Genomic DNA, 18,840 nt, shown 5'->3' on the forward strand with positions numbered 1-18,840 from the left:
AAATCATCATAATGTGTATTCATATGATACAACGTACGAGTGAACTCATACAAAAATAAGTTCGAATATTTGATACAAACAAATCTTAATATGTATAATCTGCATGTAAACAGTCTGACACTGACAACTGACGGGATTATAATAAGTTGTATAAGCCTCCCTAGAGATTTTAATATGAATTATAAGATATATGCTGAATAGTCAATGGTGTCATCCTCGGTGGTGACTGGAGTATCCACTTTTCCGTCTAGAGCATTATGAAAGTAAGACTGGAACACTTTTGGAGTCATGGCAGGGGCTGTCTCACCACTTGTGAGATGTGCATTAGGCGTTGCTGGTTGTGCTTCCGTTTGGCGGCCTGAAATACAACACAATTGCAAATAGAATCAATCAGACACTCACAAAAACGTTTCCTTCGTCGGGTCATATACATAATTGCTTGATGATAGTCGGATACCATGCCCAGTCTTCCCAAAATATATGTTAGAGCGAACACCACATAATTGATTGACATATCCGACCCTTGTAGTTATTCTAACGTTGATGGTAGGGATTTGTTTAGTTGTACACGGAAAGTCATTTGTAGACTTTTGTAAAATATTCCATTCCTTACGAATGCGTACGTTCCTACATTTCGTTCACTTCACTCCACACTTAAACAGACATGAATACTCATTAGTCCACGAATGATTATTTGTTCATTCATAATAAAGATCCAAAAAACTTCGAATGTATATGAATCTCAGAAATAAGAAGACTAACATATTATATGTACAGTGCAGTTAGCTCTGTGCGTGTTCTCTCTGATATACCGGTCGGATACACAAAATCAAGGTTTTATACTTTTAGGAAGGCGGATGCACGTCAGCTTGACAGATTTCTACGCATGACATCTAGTCTTTTTACGCCTTTGGACACCGATCCAAATGACCTAACTCACGACAATAAAGAGTTATCATTCCCGATCTGCTGTTCCGTGTATGATCTTGAAATGTATTGCAATTACACGTGAAGAAAAAATTATAATTTTTCAAAAACAAAAACTAAATCAATAATAACACAGAGTGTGTAATTTGATATATCGGAATATAATACAAACTTCGATCCTTCTGCTTTCTGCGCCCAAATAACCCTTTCCGCTCTGGTCTCTTTTGCTGTTCTGGTTTCGGCGCCTCCTCGTCCAGGGTGGGCATGTCTCCTGGACTATTTGTATCGGACTTTGTGCGTCGTTTCTATTGAAGACAAGTTATCGGATATAAATAAGTTTTCATGGTTCGTAAAGGTTAGTCGAATATACTATATCTACATTTGGCTAAGCAGTCTCTCATCATCTATTTTTTTAATCTGGACTGCCTCTATGAGCAGGCAGATGTCAGAGAAATGCTTCACACTGTGCTATAGATGAACCGAACTGCGAGGATTACGATAGAGAACAATTGCGTTATTATGAAGACATTTTGGCGCTACGCTGATCTTCATCACGACAACGCATTGAACTGAGTGTCAGATAAGGTGTGAATCAATCACAGAAATAAATTTGATTAAAAATGTTATTCTTTCAAATGAGTATGCAGGCAAATGGGAAGAAATAAAGCACGTTCTCATTAAAGAAAGACTGAGTTTAACCTACGTAACGGTTGCAATTTTTTGTATATGTCAATAGAAAAATAAGACGTCGGGAGGCACCGCAATAAAGAAACGCTACACATTTGGTTCTTGTTTTGTTTTTTGTTTTATTGTTTTTTGCTTCAAAATTAACAGCAAGCTAAATAACATTCATTTTTTGATATGTATGTAAATAAACGTCCGTGTGTGACGTCATTTGTCTAATGAAGATGGTCGTCCTATAGAAAGAGCACAACGATCGTATGAGGGATATAGCTTGAGATATCATGTTTTCTCCTCTTTCTAAACAACTTTCCTCTACCTCGTGTATCGCTTGACACTCCTTCACTTTTTGTCTCTAGTTAAGTGTTGGTCCTTGTGAGGGTGAGGAAGGCTTTGGTCTCTTTCGCTGACCGTTGCTTCTCTGCTTAGCGTGTAACATGTTTGAGAGTAGGACGGTTGGTTCACCCGTTATCATTATGATTCATAATGTAACCGGGCGAAACCAAAACCAAATCTAAAGGTCACTTATTCAATACAATACTGGTTGTGATGTGCGAAAGTCTATTCATATACAGTACATATGTACCAACCGAAGAAAATGCTTCATATCAAAAGACATGTGTAACGCTGGCTGCAAAAGCACTGGATCCTCATGTAATAAGCCTCTCTACTCAAACGAGTACTTGTTCAGACCCCTCTGTAGCTGAGAGCGGTCGGATATTAGGTACATGAACTGTGTTACTACTTACCCACGACAACTTCTGGATGAATTTCTGTACGGAACTAGAAGTGCCCACTCCACTGTGACTGGCTGCTCTGGGTAAGGCAAGTCGTCTTGCACCGTCTTCCGGACCTAAAAACATAAAGATACATGTCCAAAGAAATAAAGAGTTCCCTATTCCCCATCTTTCACGTCATAATAAGATGAATCTAGCTGAAGAATCCGTGGGCTACAAAAGCACAACTGTCGCTAACGAAACAGTAGTTCTAGATACCGATGCAACGAACACGTCACGATTGTAAGCGAAAACAAAAGGATTCCGATGCTTACAAATACAGACCATGTGATCTAGGTATGCCATCAAACCGACTTATTTTTTGTTTATTGAAATTACCATTCAAGGCTTTTTACTCTAACTGAATTTTCTTTGCAACAGTAGGTCGAGCGTGTACCATTTTGGTCAAAATGAAGGCGATCAGCTGATATTGAAACGTGGATAGTAGAGGGGTTGATAGTAATTCAGTTTAACGAAACTGATATCCACTTCCCTATCAAACTCTGTGATGCCTTTTAAAATTTTCATTTCATCTAGTCATTAAAGTTGTATATCAAATTCACAGTTCATTATCAGACTTAAAATGGTTTGCCTTCGTAATGCATGATGTAAGTTATCAAAAATTCACTGGAAGTGTTAATAACATTCAGGGGTTCTTGCACCTGAATCCAAATCGTATTTGCCGCGGCCGAAGGTTCGACTTCAGGCAATGTTACGTTGGTTTGGTCTGCACACCCAGAATTAAATATTTCAGACTATTTCCCGCATCAGCAGGAAATAAGTATACAATTGCTTTATTGGTGTGTGTGTTAAGTCATAATCTCAGTTTGACATATTTTATTACATTTTTTAAGGATGATTCTGTTTTTGATATGCTCCAGAAACCTATAAACATTAGGTTAGCTTTACCATTGGCCGCAATTTCTTGATGGGAAGCTCGGCGATCGATCTCAACAGATGTGAAGAGTTCTTCCTCTAGTATTGGTTCCATTGTGGAGTGGGACTGTTCTGACACGTCTATCTGTATAGACCTAACGATCACTTCGCCCTCGTCATCCTCCTCCTCTCCCTCGGAATCGAACACGTCACCCCTCCTTCCCATGGCTTCGGGCTCTGTGGGTCGCGATACGTCCGTGTTGGCACATATATCATGGACCGAAACAGGTCGGCCGATCTCCTTCATGAAAAGAGAGCATATACGTTTTAATACACATGATGTTTCTAAAAACTTATGAGCAGCCTAATTACCAAGGTAATAAATACTCAAACCATTTGCATCAACAAATACCTTCTTTGATTAATCAAATTCAGTAAAGTGAACACTTGTGAACTTTGTACAAATGTACTTGAAACAGGCAAGGATGTTGCTGACTTGATCGGGTAATCTATCAGGTTAAGGAAAGTTACATGGTCTGCGTTAGCGCGTTTATCTTAAAACTGTTCAACTCACCTCTACATTTTCGAGTTCCATGAAAGAGACCTGGGAAAGAGCTGCTTCTACAAACGATTCCGATCTCTGGCCCTCTATGGCGTTAAAGTTATCGTTTAGCGACATAAAATCTATGTTTGGTTCCCTGACTGGAATTATAATGTCAAAATTCATATTAACATTATCAAACAACACAAAAATACATAAGCAAAACGGATAAAATACCCTCCATATTTCCGTCACTTCCGTGGCTTCTCAAAAGATAAAAAGTAATAACGGGCAGAAACAGGGGACAGTATAAGGGTTCATGGAGACCCTTAAAAAAGTACAAGAATGATAAATAAGACCATGTGATCCGGAAGAGTAAGCGTCTTCTGCTTCATCGACGACACGCGTCACACAAATCTAGGTCACGACGACACCCGTCATACAAATATAGGTCACGACGACACCCGTCATACAAATCTAGGTCACGACGACACCCGTCATACAAATCTAGGAAACATCCAGTTTAAGTCATATTCTCAACTAGGGTGGTGACAGCGGAATATCAAGGTATATCGACAAGCATCTATTGCGTCTTACTCCATATCGCAAAGAAAAAGGAATATTTCCTAATGAGAGCACGATGTCAACCATAAAACTTTCCTGTATTCTTCATCAACCTCCATCTACGGAAACCTTGTGTTACTGTTATATAGTCTTCATCAACCTCCATCTACGGAAACCTTGTGTTACTGTTATATAGTCTTCATCAACCTCCATCTACGGAAACCTTGTGTTACTGTTATATAGTCTTTTTTTTCTTTTTTTTATTAGTTCCAGACAAACATATACATCAATACTCTCTTAATTATGTACATGTAATCAATTTTTATGAATACTCCTACATTTTTGGTGTATTTTAAATCTATTTATCTACTATTACATTCTTAATTATTGGGCAGTATAGTGTATGTAGAACTGAAAACAATCAACCAATAAATATATTGCCTGGAGCTAATTGAAAAATGGGATTGGGGGATAGTTTGGATAAAAAGTAGAAGCTGATTTTGAAAAGGAAATACAAAGATAAGAGAGAAAGGAAACATAAAAGGAAGAAGAGAAGAGGGAACGAGATTTCCGACGAAAGCAAAGGCAATTTCTGAAAGGGTGACAAAAAAATAACTGACTATTGCTAATAAAAATATTTAATGGAAAAGAAACGAGTCCAACAAAAACACAAGCAAATTGAAAAAATATAAAAATTAATTACGTTGGTAGATTGAAATCTATTTCATAATGAAAGACACTACCTTAATGTAATGGTTATATTTATTTTCTAAAAGCTGAATGGTAAGCACTGAAATCCTCAATAAAAGTAGCTTCCTTGTCACATTTTTTTGCTAAGTATCTCTCGATGTTATATGAAGTTTTAAGGTTACTAATTAGAGTGGGTAAGTACAGAGCTTTACCTAAACACTTTTGACAATAAATATAGTGCTTCATATTTAGTATTATAATATTTTCTGCTCTGTTATTTTGGTGTGGGTTTTGTGCTATTTTACCAAAAATGAAATCTTTTTTACATACATTAAATGTCTCATTACAAGTAGCTTGCAACCAAATTTGGAAAGCCATAATTAAATTTTGGACTTTATTACATTCCCAAAGTACATGCTGTATTGTTTCTTTTTCTATGAAGCAGAAATTACACAAATCAGACTGAACAAAATGAATCTTTTTCAAATAAGTGTTTGTAGCTAAGACATGATGATTAATTCTAAATTGCATCCATTGTAGTTTTGAATTTTTATTTGTGTCAAAAGGCAATCTGTATATTTTTTTCCATTCCTCAATAGTTATATTTCCAAATATGGTGTCCCACTTTGCTTGGCCTGTAGGCAATACATTATTTTTATTCAATACATTATACATATCTCTTGTACCTTTTTTACTTTTAATAACAATATCAATATACAGTGGTATCAATGGTAATGTAAGTTTTTTTTCAAAATTCCATCCTAATCGTTTGACTGCCAATATAATACCATTATAATCAAGGAAGTTAGTATTTAAATTAAAAGCTTCATTAAATTCATTCTGTTGAAGAAAGCTGCCATCTTCTTTAAGTAAATCATTTATAAAAATCACACCTTTATCAAACCATTGCTTATAATATACAGTATTATTACCTATTTTTATTAAATCATTATACCAAATTGGTAGAGATAATATTTGTTCTGGCATAAATATTTCAATTTTCCCTCTTAATATATTCCACGCATTAAAAACATCAATCCAAAATTTGTTATGAAGTACATTTTTGATATTATATTCAATATATCTATTTCCTAACGTTAAAAACTTATTTCTATTAATTTTTGTAAAAAGAAGTGTCTGCCAATTTGAACTTTTAAGACAAAAATTTCTAATCCATGTTGATTTTAAGGCCATTTCAAAATGTTGGATATTAACCATTTTCAAGCCACCTTCTTCATAACATTTCACAATAATATCTCCTTTGACCTTTGCTATTGGACTTCCCCATAGGTATTCATTGAACATATTTTGAATCTCTTTCATAGTAGATTGGTTAGGTGATGGTAATCCTATAAATAAGTGTGTAAGTATTGGTAGTAGCAGTGTTTTTATTACGGTTACTCTACCTATCGGAGTTATATTTCGTCTATTCCACTGTTTAATTAGTGCCCTGTTATATAGTCTTCATCAACCTCCATGTACGGGGGAAACCTTGTGTTACTAGTATATAGTCTTCATCAACCTCCATGTACGGAAACCTTGTGTTACTGTTATAGAGTCATCATCAACCTCCATGTACGGAAAACTTCGTAAGTTACGAAGCTTTGTGAAACGATACCCAGAATTCCATTTGTTTAAGTGATTTGTGTTTTAAAATCGCAAATGGTATATATGTATAAGGATTGAACCACTTTCAGTTGGCAGTTATGGGCCGATAATGCCAACTGGACAAAAACAAATTTAACATGAAGTGCTAACTCGCTTGCCTTTGTCCAGCTGGCATTATCAGCCCATAACTGCCAAGTGAAAGCAGTTCAATGCCTAAATAATATAAAACATGGAATAAAAGAAATGAATGCAAACGGTACGATATCAACAACACCTTGAAAAAAAACAACGAACTACTACACAGTAGTCAGGACAATAATATCACTGCAAATCGAGTCATCCTATTCGGTTTATTTTGTTTAACGTCCTATCATTTAAGAACGTGCCAGAATCTGGAGGTGGAAAAAACACCGATCTATGGTCACAGTACCAGACAACTGCCCCACGTAGGTTTCGAACTCGCAACCCAGAGGTGGAGGGCTAGTTATAGTTTCGGGACACCGTAACCACTAACCACTGCCAACGCGCGCAGTCCCTAGACTGAAAGAAAAAAAATAACACTACTAAAAGTAATGTAATAAACATGAAAACCGGAATAGATTACTCGTCAATAATAGCGTGAAGCCCTTCCTTCTGTGTTAAGTATAAAATGCCGGAAGCCGCACGACAAAGCGGATATTGTGGCATTAGTAGAGGAACACCACGATGAGGCTACTGTTGACTGCTGGGTGCCACAGAGAACAGGATGGATAAGTCCAACACCTTCCCTGTGTCATATAAACAACACACCAGGAACAGTAAAATCCGCACGTTTTAATGACGACTAGGCATGTTTGCTGCACAAGGGATAGATTAACAATTACTAAGAGCACTCAACACTTCAGAATTATTTAGAGATTGGAAACATGGGCACCAACATTGGAAATGTGTTTCATTGCCGGAATCTGTTGAAATACTCAGTATAAAAAACCCACACATTGAACGACCATGTTGATCAAATATATGACAGGAATTACAAATCTTCGAGCTCAAATAGAAAAGCACATCACCAAGTATAAAAAGCTAGTTCAACGCTGGGATTCCTACGAGGAAATTCTGTGCCATATAAAGTAGAATAGCATACCGGTAGTTATTGTTAGATCGTTCATTGAGTACGTGGCGATTTATTCGAATCATTATACATAAATAACAAAGCTAAAAAGCATTCACATTTGGTGTGCAAGTGCCCTATAAGCATGGATGATGGAGTATCACAATGCCAGAGACGAAGGTTCGAGGCATGGGTCAAGGATGCTAAAGAGCTGGCCCTGCTATTACTCAAAACCAGAAGACAATATTACCAATCAATCATATTCCAGAAAAAAAAGTAGAATCAAGGCACGACTAATTTGAGAACTGCAAGACATCCAACAATATATAAGACCCGACAGTAAATCCTAATCGAAAGGCATCCCATCCTTTGCTCCAAGCTTGGGGTTTCCAGACCTCGTCCTGATCCCTCCGTTCTTCCTCCTTTCATAGTCCATTTGCGAACCTTTCATGCAGCACTGAAACATATACTCCGGCGGGGTTTGGGGTAGATGTTGGATGTGGGGATATTGCTACTTTATGATATCATCTGTATAAAGGGAGGTGACTCGTATTTTTTAACTTACTTGTTACGGTTTGAAGTATTGAGAGCGTTTTCTCAATTTCTAAAGTTTTACCTTCTATCATTAACTGAAATAGCACACAAAACAAAATAAATTAAAAAAAAAAAAAAAAAAGCAAAACAAAACAAAAAAACAAAAAAACAAACAAAAACTATATGTTTATGTATACGGTATAACACATTACCAAATATCATATTTTTTGTATTAGGTCCATGTCCATCCCGTACCAACCAATCCTAGTTAATAGCGGCAGACATCATAAACGTTTTATAGACAACATACTCGAATATGTCCAAATGCGTATAAATTGTAACAAATAACCGGGTCCCTGTGAGCCCTACTTATGGCCTCAATGGTTGCTACTATAGGGAGACCACATAACTATTCAATATTTATAGTCCCTGGAGTCATCTACATGTTGCCGCTACTGCACGATTCATAAGAGGCGACTAAATTTGGGACCTTATCATTTTTTCCTCCTTCTATTCTTATTTTATCCTTTGATGTCTCCCTTGACAATGCCTCACTTATTGTTGAGCGTTTGACCTTGGGAGAAAGGCTTTGTGTTCTGTCCCGTGCAAGAAACACCAATATCCATAAAATATGGTTGATACTCTTGCTTAGCGCTCATCATTTTTGGATGTACGACGACTAGCCGGTTGACCGGGTGGGGTGTCCTGCTGGGTGTTTTTGCAGTAAGTCGGCATCCGATCCGTGCTACGTCCAGCTAAGAAGACATTCACCTACACGAACACACATTTATCCTGCAACTGCCACCGCATTGTCGGAATACACCCACCGTATATATTTTAGCTGTATGCGGCAGTGACGGAAAACAGCTGTATGTTGGAATCTAAGCACGTGTGTCAGTTCGACTGACCTACTTCAAAGTGAAACTACGTTTGAAAGGCGAACATATTTCTGTCATTTTTGACACCGTTTCACTTCAAAATGATTATTTTTGATGATTATTTTGATGACTGTTGCAGGATAAATAGAATACATGGTCAGTGTCTTAAAATATAAGCTGTATTTTTATGGGGCGCCGTTTTACTATTATAAATATATATTTTTGGCTCGGGACAGAAAGACAAAAGTGGCGCGCCAAGGCTCGCCACTTTTGTCTTTCTTTACCCTCGCCAAAATACAGCTTATATTTTAAGACACTGACCATGTATTCTCTATATACCGCAGACCCCGAAAACATACACGCCAAGACCTGGCTTATAATTCATACGACCACATTCTCAATTTGCCTGTTAGTCTAACTCAACGAAATTTAACAGACTATACGTATACTATACTATCAGTGTTGTATACTGCATATGTACATATACGGTACGAATCACGCCGGAATAAACTTAACACGCTAAAACCACACGCATGAATCCTTTACACATGGGTAGCCGTCCTTACAAATAACTGCAATAGAGAACCAAACCTCTATATGGCTGGCAACTTGTATCCGGACAAGGGATGGTCACTTTTTTATTTAGATTTATTAGAAGCCGTTTTGCCAGCGTAACCCCATACGGGAATAAATAGCTGAGAGTATCATCATGGAATAATATACTTCGTAGCTTTTCGCCGGTCCCTGAACACAGTACATGAATTCAATTCGGACAATGGGAAAATATTGTCAATGAGAATGGGAATTACACGTTCTTTTCCTTTCTTCTGAGACGGGGTTTGATTGTATGTTCGGCTTCTAGCTTCGTCCTAGCGAGATCTTCTTTTATCGACACGAAACATACAGCCACAGACGGAGTCATATAAATTTATAGGTGGTAAACTAGTAACTAAATTCTATGTGATCCTTTTAAATGGGATAGAAAATATATAGTGTGTACAAATCATGCAAATACTCAACAACGACAGGGAAACTACTTTCAGAAACTGTACATTACCGATACATGTACAGACAATAAATAGAAAAGATAAATAAAATCTTACCTCGTGGCTATGAAGCGCGCTTACTTCCGCCATATTGTTGATTCCCAGAGATACTATGGAGATTTCCCCGGCAACAATGAAGATGTGTGACGTCATAGTGTCTTTGTTACGTAGTAAATGGAATGACGTCACAATTCAAAACAGTCATAATACAGCATTTGCCTCATTAGTAACCATCGATGTTAGGTCTACAATTGAGTTGGATCTTAAAAACTTAACGTTGATGGTCGAAATTACATTTGTTCCGGAGGGAAATGAATGGAAACAAGCCAATTTGGTGTTTTGTTGACGGAAAAGTACCAATATTCATCGATAAATCCGAAGATGCGAAATTCCCAATTTTAACGAACGGCCGGAGGTACAAAAAAGATTCAAGAGAATGGCTGCATAAGACAAGTAATAATCGGGGAAAGAACAGGAAGCGAACTGGTGACAGCAAGTCAGAAACCATGGCCGAGTCGGATACAACAGTGGGACAGGGGCTACAAGCTGGTGTAGAAAATCTGTCGGATACTATGGATACAGGTCTAGATTCCGGGGGGTCTCCATCACCATTTAATTTCTTAGGAACCACCTTAGACAAAATAGAAAATAAAAACGGGCATGATATACGTCTTTCGCCATTTCAATTCTTCGGGAAAGGTGAAGATAGCGAAGTGGCCCTAAACCAGACCGGCGTGCGCAGTTGCATGACCAGAACCGAATCAGCAAGGCGTCTTCGCAAGAGAAGATTGACATGGTTAAGAACAGAGAAAAATGATAATTGTTGCATAGAAATCGCCGAGGAAACCAGCCAACATAGTATCCATTCGGATCATCCCCGTTTCCGGCCGATAGCTGAGGATGTGGAACTGGAAGAGGCGAGTCAGCTGCTGGATCCGATGGCGGGAAGGTCACATGGGGATGTTAATATCAGTCACTCTCTAGAAATATCCGCGAGCTTTTGGTTTGATACGGTAGGTCGAAATCTTTTGTGTTCGCGTATTATGGAAACTCTTAGAAAAATCGTGCTGAACTTGTATTTATATGACACTGTGTATTTTAACTCTGATTGTAGTAACATTGGTCATTGTTTTATAGTTTAGATTGTAATCCCGCCAAACTTTTTTTTTCAGCATTTGGAATGTTTTTTTTTCAGAATTCAAGCTTTGTAATCTGCAAGACTTTGTACATATAATAAATACGTGTTTCTTCTATTTTTTTTCCAAAAGGATGATAGCAATGATGGTACGTGGTGGCGCGAGGCGAAACACTCGTCGTCCGAATCTTCTCTCGAGGACTTCATCCCTGACCTCCATGAGGGCGATCGTCCGATCGACCCGACCCTCATCAGATCTCCTGTCCCAAAGAAAAGGTAACAAACCATACTAAGACCGGTAACAACTCTTCTTAGATAAACAACCACGCAATCCGATAGCTCAGGCCCTAGAGCGCCGTCCAGGTAACCTCAGGTGAAGATCTGAGGTGCGGGGTTAGATGCCCACTTACCGTGCACGTGTCGGACTGTATTTCTCGGAAAGCTGAGGAACGGGCCGATCTGTGATGATGTGTTGGGTGTCCTTAAGCAAGTAACGTAACCTTAATTTGCTCCGGCATGCGACGGGCCTCGATCCCGTATGTTGTTCAGTGGGGTAGTCACCAACTACTACAAGGAGGCCTCGTCTCAAAATGTTGACGGAGCGATCAACCCAGCAAACAAACTATCCATTTGTCCTTTCCTGTGGTCTATATTTTGAGACATAATCAGTTCTCCTTTGAGCGACCAGCTTTGAATTTACGGACTCGAATTTTCAAAAAAAAAAGTGTCGCTCTTCCAATTTGGATTAACTTAAAAACCTATTTTGATTAACGCTTCTGTTTCGTAAACTACGTAGCGGAAGGAATCGGTAAAGAAGAACACCATATGATTTTAATTAGATTCTCCATGCTCATTTTCTGTTGCCCGTTACCTGTCGTCGATGTCATATTTTATTTAGGCCGTTGGCCTCTCCGACTCATCACCTTAATTGGTTTCTTCTGTGTAATTATTCAATGCCTTTCCAAGGCCACGCGCTTGAATTGAAATCAAGATCTTTCTTTCTTTTCTTCTATTGAAATAAAATGATTTTTGAAGCTTCTAACTATATGCATGAATATTAATAAGAAATAATTTCCATCATTCAGAGAGAAATTGTCCCGATCGCCGGCAGAATATGACCAAGAACATCCGGGAATGACGGGCAAATCAGGAGAATTTTTCTTCCAAAGAATACCAAGTAGCCCTCGCAGTCCTCCCCCAGATGAAGCAGATTCAGGGCAGGAACAGAGTTAAATTTTCAACATTTATGAATCATATACATGTAGGTTGAATGATACCGAATATCTTTAAAGAATTACTAAGTATACGCCGCTTTTTCCATATATTGATCAATTAAAATAATTTGATTCTATTGTTTTCTCGTGTACATGCGTTTTTTGTTTGTTTTTTTCTCTCTAAATTAGTTTGACTGATATCTTACTTATGGTAAATCCAGTCACCGCTTCCATGATCTAGAACTGACGTCATCAGTTATATATCGTCTTCATCCTTTTTTATCAAATATTAGCGATTTGTGGAATCCCTTTAAAACAGCAAACACGGTTTTCCTGCAATATAATATCAAAGATCTCCAGGATGAAAAGTTTCGAAAATAACAAAGAATACAAGTTTTTTCTTTCTACATCTTTTTCGTGCTAACATATTTGTCATATTTACACTAATTTAGCGAAGTTATTGGGATTCCGTGTGAAATTTAGAACTTGGAACCGAGTACTTTTTTCACGTTTGAACGAGCGGCATGAAAATTAGAGCTGCTTGTAGTTTATAAAACTCGAATTCTACCATGTTTGCTATCACGACGCGAGTTCGAATCCTACGGAGGCCCCCACTTTTTTTTCTTTTTTTTTCTCCTTTTTTTAAATTTTCAAAATCAATGCCATATGATAGATGCTCTTGATCGTAGTACTGTATTGCCTGTATATTTCATCAACAAATAATGCAATACTCAAGAAATAAATTACAAGGTTTTCCCGGGGTTTCTTTGCTGTTTTTCTATTAGAAAGAGGTCGATCTCAGGATTAAACAGTACATGGTAGAATAGAAATAATCAACTTTGACTCATGTATTGTTGCAGGATATACAACTCGGACTCGGGTATTTTGCAATTTTAATTAATAACTCAGGCCTGCGGCCTTCGTTATTAATTTAATTGCAAAATATCCTTGTCCTCGTTGTATATCCTGCAATAATACACGAATCATCGTTAATTATTTCTTAAATAACCACACATCATCTTCCATTGTTTGTAGTGGCAATGTTCCCTTACGAGACTGAAAGTGGACAAGTCTATATACAAATGCGACAAGGAATAAAAAAAAATGATTTAAGCAATCGTGAACATCGTTTTCGCGATTCTGAAGTTTCTCAGCCTTTCAGTTAATAGAAAAAAACCCACTCTAGTAACTTGAGTAATATAAGAGTCAATTAAGGTCATTTCGTTTCATCTAATCACGAGTCCTAGGCCGTTTTCGAGTTTGCGGTCCAAACGGACAGACCTGTGTTGTTTGTTGATGGAATAAAGACGGACCTAATGATTTTATATTGTTTTTAGACGAGCCTTGACAAAGACTTCCAAGACCTGCGTTAACATTTGCAGGTCCGTGAAGATATATATTAGAAATATTACGTTTAAAAACTGACGAACCGGTTTGTCCGCATAAACGAACAAGCCCCTAGACAACAATTCAGCCCTGTGACCTTGAACCTTATCTTTTCACATACTAACAGTTATATTATACTTTATCCCAATAACATTATTTTTGTGAATAACCTACCAGCAAAATAGCATTATTCTATACCTTTTGGCTATTGAGGAGAATTCGTTTTAAGGAAAACGCAGATGTTGTGTTGTGATATGGACGGCTGACGACGCACCATGGGATCAGCTCATTTGCACTTTGATTTAAATTGTGTGGGTAATTTTCCTAGGTTAGCGTTAGGAAGGAAATTCTAACGTACAATTCAGCTAATCCATTCAGCTAACACAATTGATATATATCAGAGCTCTTTTATTCACGCTAATAATCAATTGAATCCTCTATTTGACAATTCTCCATGCATCATGTATGGGCTTGTATATCACTATATCTTAAACCTGTTTCATTATTCATAATTACAAGTAGAAATAATCGTTTAATGATTAAGAAATATACATTTAAAGTTGCTTTAACGTTGCTCATAATCTAAAAAGTCAACAGGTATGTATTGCGTACTTCAAGTCATACCACAGGTGCCTGACTCGTTTTATAAAATAATAACATATATAGAGTACATATATCTCATTTATATGTACTCTATATGTTATTATTTTATAAAACGAGTCAGGCACCTGTGGTCATACCATGTCAAAATATTACATACTGCCTGTCACACCAGGTAAAAGTATTACATACTGCCTGTCACACCAGGTCAGAATATTACATACTTCCTGTCACACCAGGTCAGAATATTGCATACTTCCTGTCACACCAGGTCAAAATATTACATACTTCCTGTCACACCAGGTCAAAATATTACATATACTTCCTGTCACACCAGGTCAGAATATTATATACTTCCTGTCACACCAGGTCAGAATAGTAAATACTTCCTGTCACACCAGGTCAGAATATTATATACTTCCTGTCACACCAGGTAGAAATATCACATGATTCCTGTCACACCAGGTCAAAATATTACTTACTTTCTGTTACACCAGGTCAAAATACTGCATACTTCAATCCTGTCACACCAGGTAAAAGTATTACATACTGCCTGTCACACCAGGTCAGAATATTACATACTTCCTGTCACATCAGGTCAGAATATTACATACTTCCTGTCACACCAGGTCAAAATATTACATACTTCCTGTCACACCAGGTCAAAATATTACATATACTTCCTGTCACACCAGGTCAGAATATTATATACTTCCCGTCACACCAGGTCAGAATATTATATACTTCCTGTCACAGCAGGTAGAAATATCACATGATTCCTGTCACACCAGGTCAAAATATTACTTACTTTCTGTTACACCAGGTCAAAATACTGCATACTTCAATCCTGTCACACCAGGTCAAAATATAACATACTTCCTGTCACACCAGGTCGAAATATTACATACTTCCTGTCACATGTACACCAGGTCTAAAGGTCATATACTTCCTGTCACACCAGGTCAAAATATAACATACTTCCTGACACATGTACACCAGGTCTAAAGGTCATATACTTCCTGTCACGCCAGGTCAAAATATTACATACTAGTACTTCCAGTGGTACGAGGTCAAAATATTACATTCTGACTATCATTATTGTATACTTATTTTATTCTGAGTAAGAACATGATTACAGCTTTAAATAAACAGAAAATCAATGGAAACAAAACTAAAACACTTTTAACACCTTACATATTTAATTTCCGAGTTTTTTTCCTGTACCATACAAAGCCATCTCATCCCATGTCTTAGAACTAGGCAACTGTTGGATTTTTGTTTTTTGCAGTTCCTTTTTCTCTTTCCTACTGAGATATTTTTTGTTAGAGCTACTTCTGTTTTCATAATTCACTACATTGTCATCCTCCTGTTTACTGTAAAGACTTTCCATGCTGTCAGACCCAATATCTCTTAATGAAGGGAGTTCTGAAACAATATCATCATACGACAAGTTTTCTTGAAAATGAGACTTGGATCTTGAAGAAACATGGGACCTTGACCTCAGTGAATCTTCTGTCCTAGGACTTAAATTAGATTCTGATTTTGGTGAATCTTCATGCGGTGACTTTGATGAATTACTTAACCTCACTTGCGATGAAGAGCCATATTCTCTCCTTGGTAAATCCCCATATTCTAGTCTAGGTAAGTCATCAAATTTTGACTTTGGTGAATCACTAGATTTTGTTCTTGGCAAATCAGCAAAGTTTAATTCCCCAGGTAAGTTATCAGACTTTGACCTTGATGTTTTTCTGTAATCTGACCTTGAGGAATCACATGAGTTTGATCTTTGTAAATTTTCTGATTTTGAATTTTTATCAAAATTATTCCTTTTTTTCCCCTTATTTTGTGTCGTAGTTGAGGGTAGCATTACTTTAGCATCTTTACTCTGCTGCTTTGAAGACGTATCAGGTATCAAGCGATTATACTTCGCCAGAATGCTAGTGAAAGGCCTCACTCTCAACTGTGCCACTTGTTCCTCAAAAGAAAGCTCTTCGTCAATATTTGGATAAGACTGTTCACTAGTTGGCATGGGAAGACCTTTCACTCCCCCAGAGTTACTCAATAGCGACAGTCTGTTGTCCTCCGTCAAAGATCTTAAGGTATTTGCCAAAAGTTCATTCCCATCTACATCACCACTCTTCAGAGCTTCCAAATTCATCTTTACTATGGAGTTATGTTTAATTATGTCAGCCTCTGTAGGTTTACTCCGTCTTGTTTTAAGAATTCGTACAGCTGCGTGTCGACTAACAGGAAAACTTTCAGTGATTCTGTCTAATGTCCATTCCTCTGGGAATTCTTTATTGAGGAACCTCATCTGTTCCATAGCCTCCCAGGTCAATACAAATGCTTCCTTTGGCATCGGAAAATTCTTCTTCTGTATGATTTTCTGCTTTACAAATTGTCTGTTTTGTTTCTGCATTCTGAAATATATGAGCGATAATTCATAACTTTTCAGAAATTGATAGATGTCTAAAATGTCTTAAAGTTGATGTTTACATGTCAAATTCCATGCTTTCATCTCATTTCCGGAGGCTGTTAAACATGTCCTTTGTATTTTATGTGGTCCTAGCTAGTGGACATTCTTATTGAAATTTTTAAAATTTAAAATTGTACAAAGACTTGAGGATGTAAACAGTATCTGCAGTAACGGATAGATTATATTTTGCAATATTGCTATACATACATTTTGTATGGCAAGCCATTCTGGTTGTAACCCATTAATATTTAACTCATATATCTTTATACATATTTATAATGCAGATATCTCTTTTTCATACATAAATACTGATGTGTATTCGTATTTGCAGATATCTCTTTTTGAAGTTTTCATACATAAATACAGATGTGTATTCGTATCTGAATAAATGCTAAGTGATCAGGGTTTTGCATAGATATACCCCTACCTCTTTCATGAATCATCAATAAAATAAAACTGCATGTCCAGGAGTTCATGAACTATCATGTGAACAAGCTTAATCTTTGAAAGTGTTCAAGAGTGGCCCTTGAACATTGACCTTGACCAATGACCATATAACAATAAAATATAATCAGCTGCAGAGCTTGATGGTGTGATGCTATCGTGTTAACTTATGAACTACATAAATGTACATGTAAATCTGTCCAGGGGTTCATTAATAGAGATATCCACATATATGCATGGTTATCAGACAGCAGCATCGACAGATGGACATACAATGTGATTACTATATATATACCAGTAACCCCATTACTAAATTAGGCGTTATAATTAGAGATTCCTGTATTTTCATACATATGTAATACTTATATATAGATATCTCTAGATCTATTTGAAACAAGCATGAATATGCTATGTATTGCTAAAGCATTACATGTCCCCTACCAAACTCCACTAAAAATAGTGACTTTGACCTTGACATTGACCCAAAAACCTTGAAACTCAAACTCGACTTGTAGCTACTCACACTGTTACATGACAACTTTCAACAACATACCTTTAAGAATGTTGAAAGCATTGATTAAGAATAACATAAACTGAGATTTGTTTTAGGAATGTGTGAACTTGAAGCTGCATGGGATGAGAAACCATTAACTTCAATTTTATCATTCAAATTCAAACGCATAACACAGGTCATGATTGACTTTTGTTTAAGAAACTGTCCTGTCTTATTCACTTGGTAAAATCAGAGACCTATATTATATAGGTCTCTGGTAAAATTAATAAATGTTTTATGCTTGATAGTTACAGATTGTCATAGTACTGTATATTTTAAGTAATTTTGTAACATTATCACCATAGTTTGTTCATTTTTATTAAATTTTCAGCATAATGCCTACATGAAGACATGTATGATTTGCTTTATTTCAAGCCTATTTTGTTAAATTTATTCAAAATAATGATAGCTATGCTAACAATGCTATTTTAGGCAAAATTCCTATGCATAGTACGAGTTATTTCCCCTGAAAAGGGCGAAAATCTTCTCATACCTGGTAATGTCAGCACGAGTCGGTAGTTCTGGCTCTTCATCAAGAAGGAATTCATCATCTTCAAACCATTTGTGGTTATTGCGGATGGAAATGTTGACAACGAAACGAGATATTTGGTTACAGCACACCAAAGGCTTCAACCTCAACATGCTGAGGAATCGGACGGATGTTATGCTGTGGCGATAAACAACGAAAGGGAGCCGGAATATAAATTCCGGTTTTATTTATTGATACAGCTTATGTTTAGCATTTCTTTGATTCTGTACTAGTATTTGATCCATGAACATCCAATATTTTTAAGGTTTAACATATTCTACATATATATATA

The 18,840-nt window shown here is 36.9% G+C and overlaps 3 protein-coding genes across 3 annotated transcripts; 1 reads left to right on the forward strand and 2 right to left on the reverse strand.

Annotated features, from left to right (window-relative positions):
• Positions 1-3: 3 nt before the first annotated feature.
• On the reverse strand, positions 4-10,362 carry LOC117334495. The gene is made up of 6 exons (XM_033894152.1): positions 10,269-10,362; positions 3,835-3,962; positions 3,294-3,561; positions 2,358-2,461; positions 1,100-1,232; positions 4-358 (listed from the first exon to the last, which is right to left on the reverse strand). The coding sequence occupies exons 2-6, from the start codon at positions 3,937-3,939 to the stop codon at positions 180-182; spliced, it is 789 nt and encodes a 262-aa protein (XP_033750043.1). The 5' UTR covers positions 3,940-3,962; positions 10,269-10,362; the 3' UTR covers positions 4-179.
• Positions 10,363-10,427: 65 nt separating this feature from the next.
• Positions 10,428-12,706, forward strand: LOC117334075. Its single transcript, XM_033893513.1, has 3 exons — positions 10,428-11,224; positions 11,480-11,622; positions 12,432-12,706. The coding sequence occupies exons 1-3, from the start codon at positions 10,523-10,525 to the stop codon at positions 12,577-12,579; spliced, it is 993 nt and encodes a 330-aa protein (XP_033749404.1). The 5' UTR covers positions 10,428-10,522; the 3' UTR covers positions 12,580-12,706.
• Positions 12,707-15,723: 3,017 nt separating this feature from the next.
• LOC117334373 lies at positions 15,724-18,709 on the reverse strand. The gene is made up of 2 exons (XM_033893963.1): positions 18,513-18,709; positions 15,724-16,966 (listed from the first exon to the last, which is right to left on the reverse strand). Exons 1-2 carry the CDS (start codon positions 18,659-18,661, stop codon positions 15,745-15,747), a joined length of 1,371 nt encoding a protein of 456 aa, XP_033749854.1. The 5' UTR covers positions 18,662-18,709; the 3' UTR covers positions 15,724-15,744.
• Between the last annotated feature and the right edge of the window lie 131 nt (positions 18,710-18,840).

This window comes from Pecten maximus, chromosome 9, assembly GCF_902652985.1.
Source record: "Pecten maximus chromosome 9, xPecMax1.1, whole genome shotgun sequence".
Classification (NCBI taxonomy): domain Eukaryota; kingdom Metazoa; phylum Mollusca; class Bivalvia; order Pectinida; family Pectinidae; genus Pecten; species Pecten maximus.

Coding starts and splice junctions, on each gene's coding strand:
- LOC117334495 (XM_033894152.1), bottom strand. CDS start 3,939: ATGTCGCTAAACGATAACTTTAACGCCATAGAGGGCCAGAGATCGGAA. Junction 3,562..3,834: donor TGGAACTCGAAAATGTAGAG/GTGAGTTGAACA, acceptor CTTTTCATGAAG/GAGATCGGCCGACCTGTTTC. Junction 1,233..2,357: donor TCATCCAGAAGTTGTCGTGG/GTAAGTAGTAAC, acceptor TGTCTTCAATAG/AAACGACGCACAAAGTCCGA.
- LOC117334373 (XM_033893963.1), bottom strand. CDS start 18,661: ATGTTGAGGTTGAAGCCTTTGGTGTGCTGTAACCAAATATCTCGTTTC. Junction 16,967..18,512: donor ACTCGTGCTGACATTACCAG/GTATGAGAAGAT, acceptor CATATATTTCAG/AATGCAGAAACAAAACAGAC.
- LOC117334075 (XM_033893513.1), top strand. CDS start 10,523: ATGAATGGAAACAAGCCAATTTGGTGTTTTGTTGACGGAAAAGTACCA. Junction 11,225..11,479: donor CGAGCTTTTGGTTTGATACG/GTAGGTCGAAAT, acceptor TTTTTCCAAAAG/GATGATAGCAATGATGGTAC. Junction 11,623..12,431: donor TCTCCTGTCCCAAAGAAAAG/GTAACAAACCAT, acceptor TCCATCATTCAG/AGAGAAATTGTCCCGATCGC.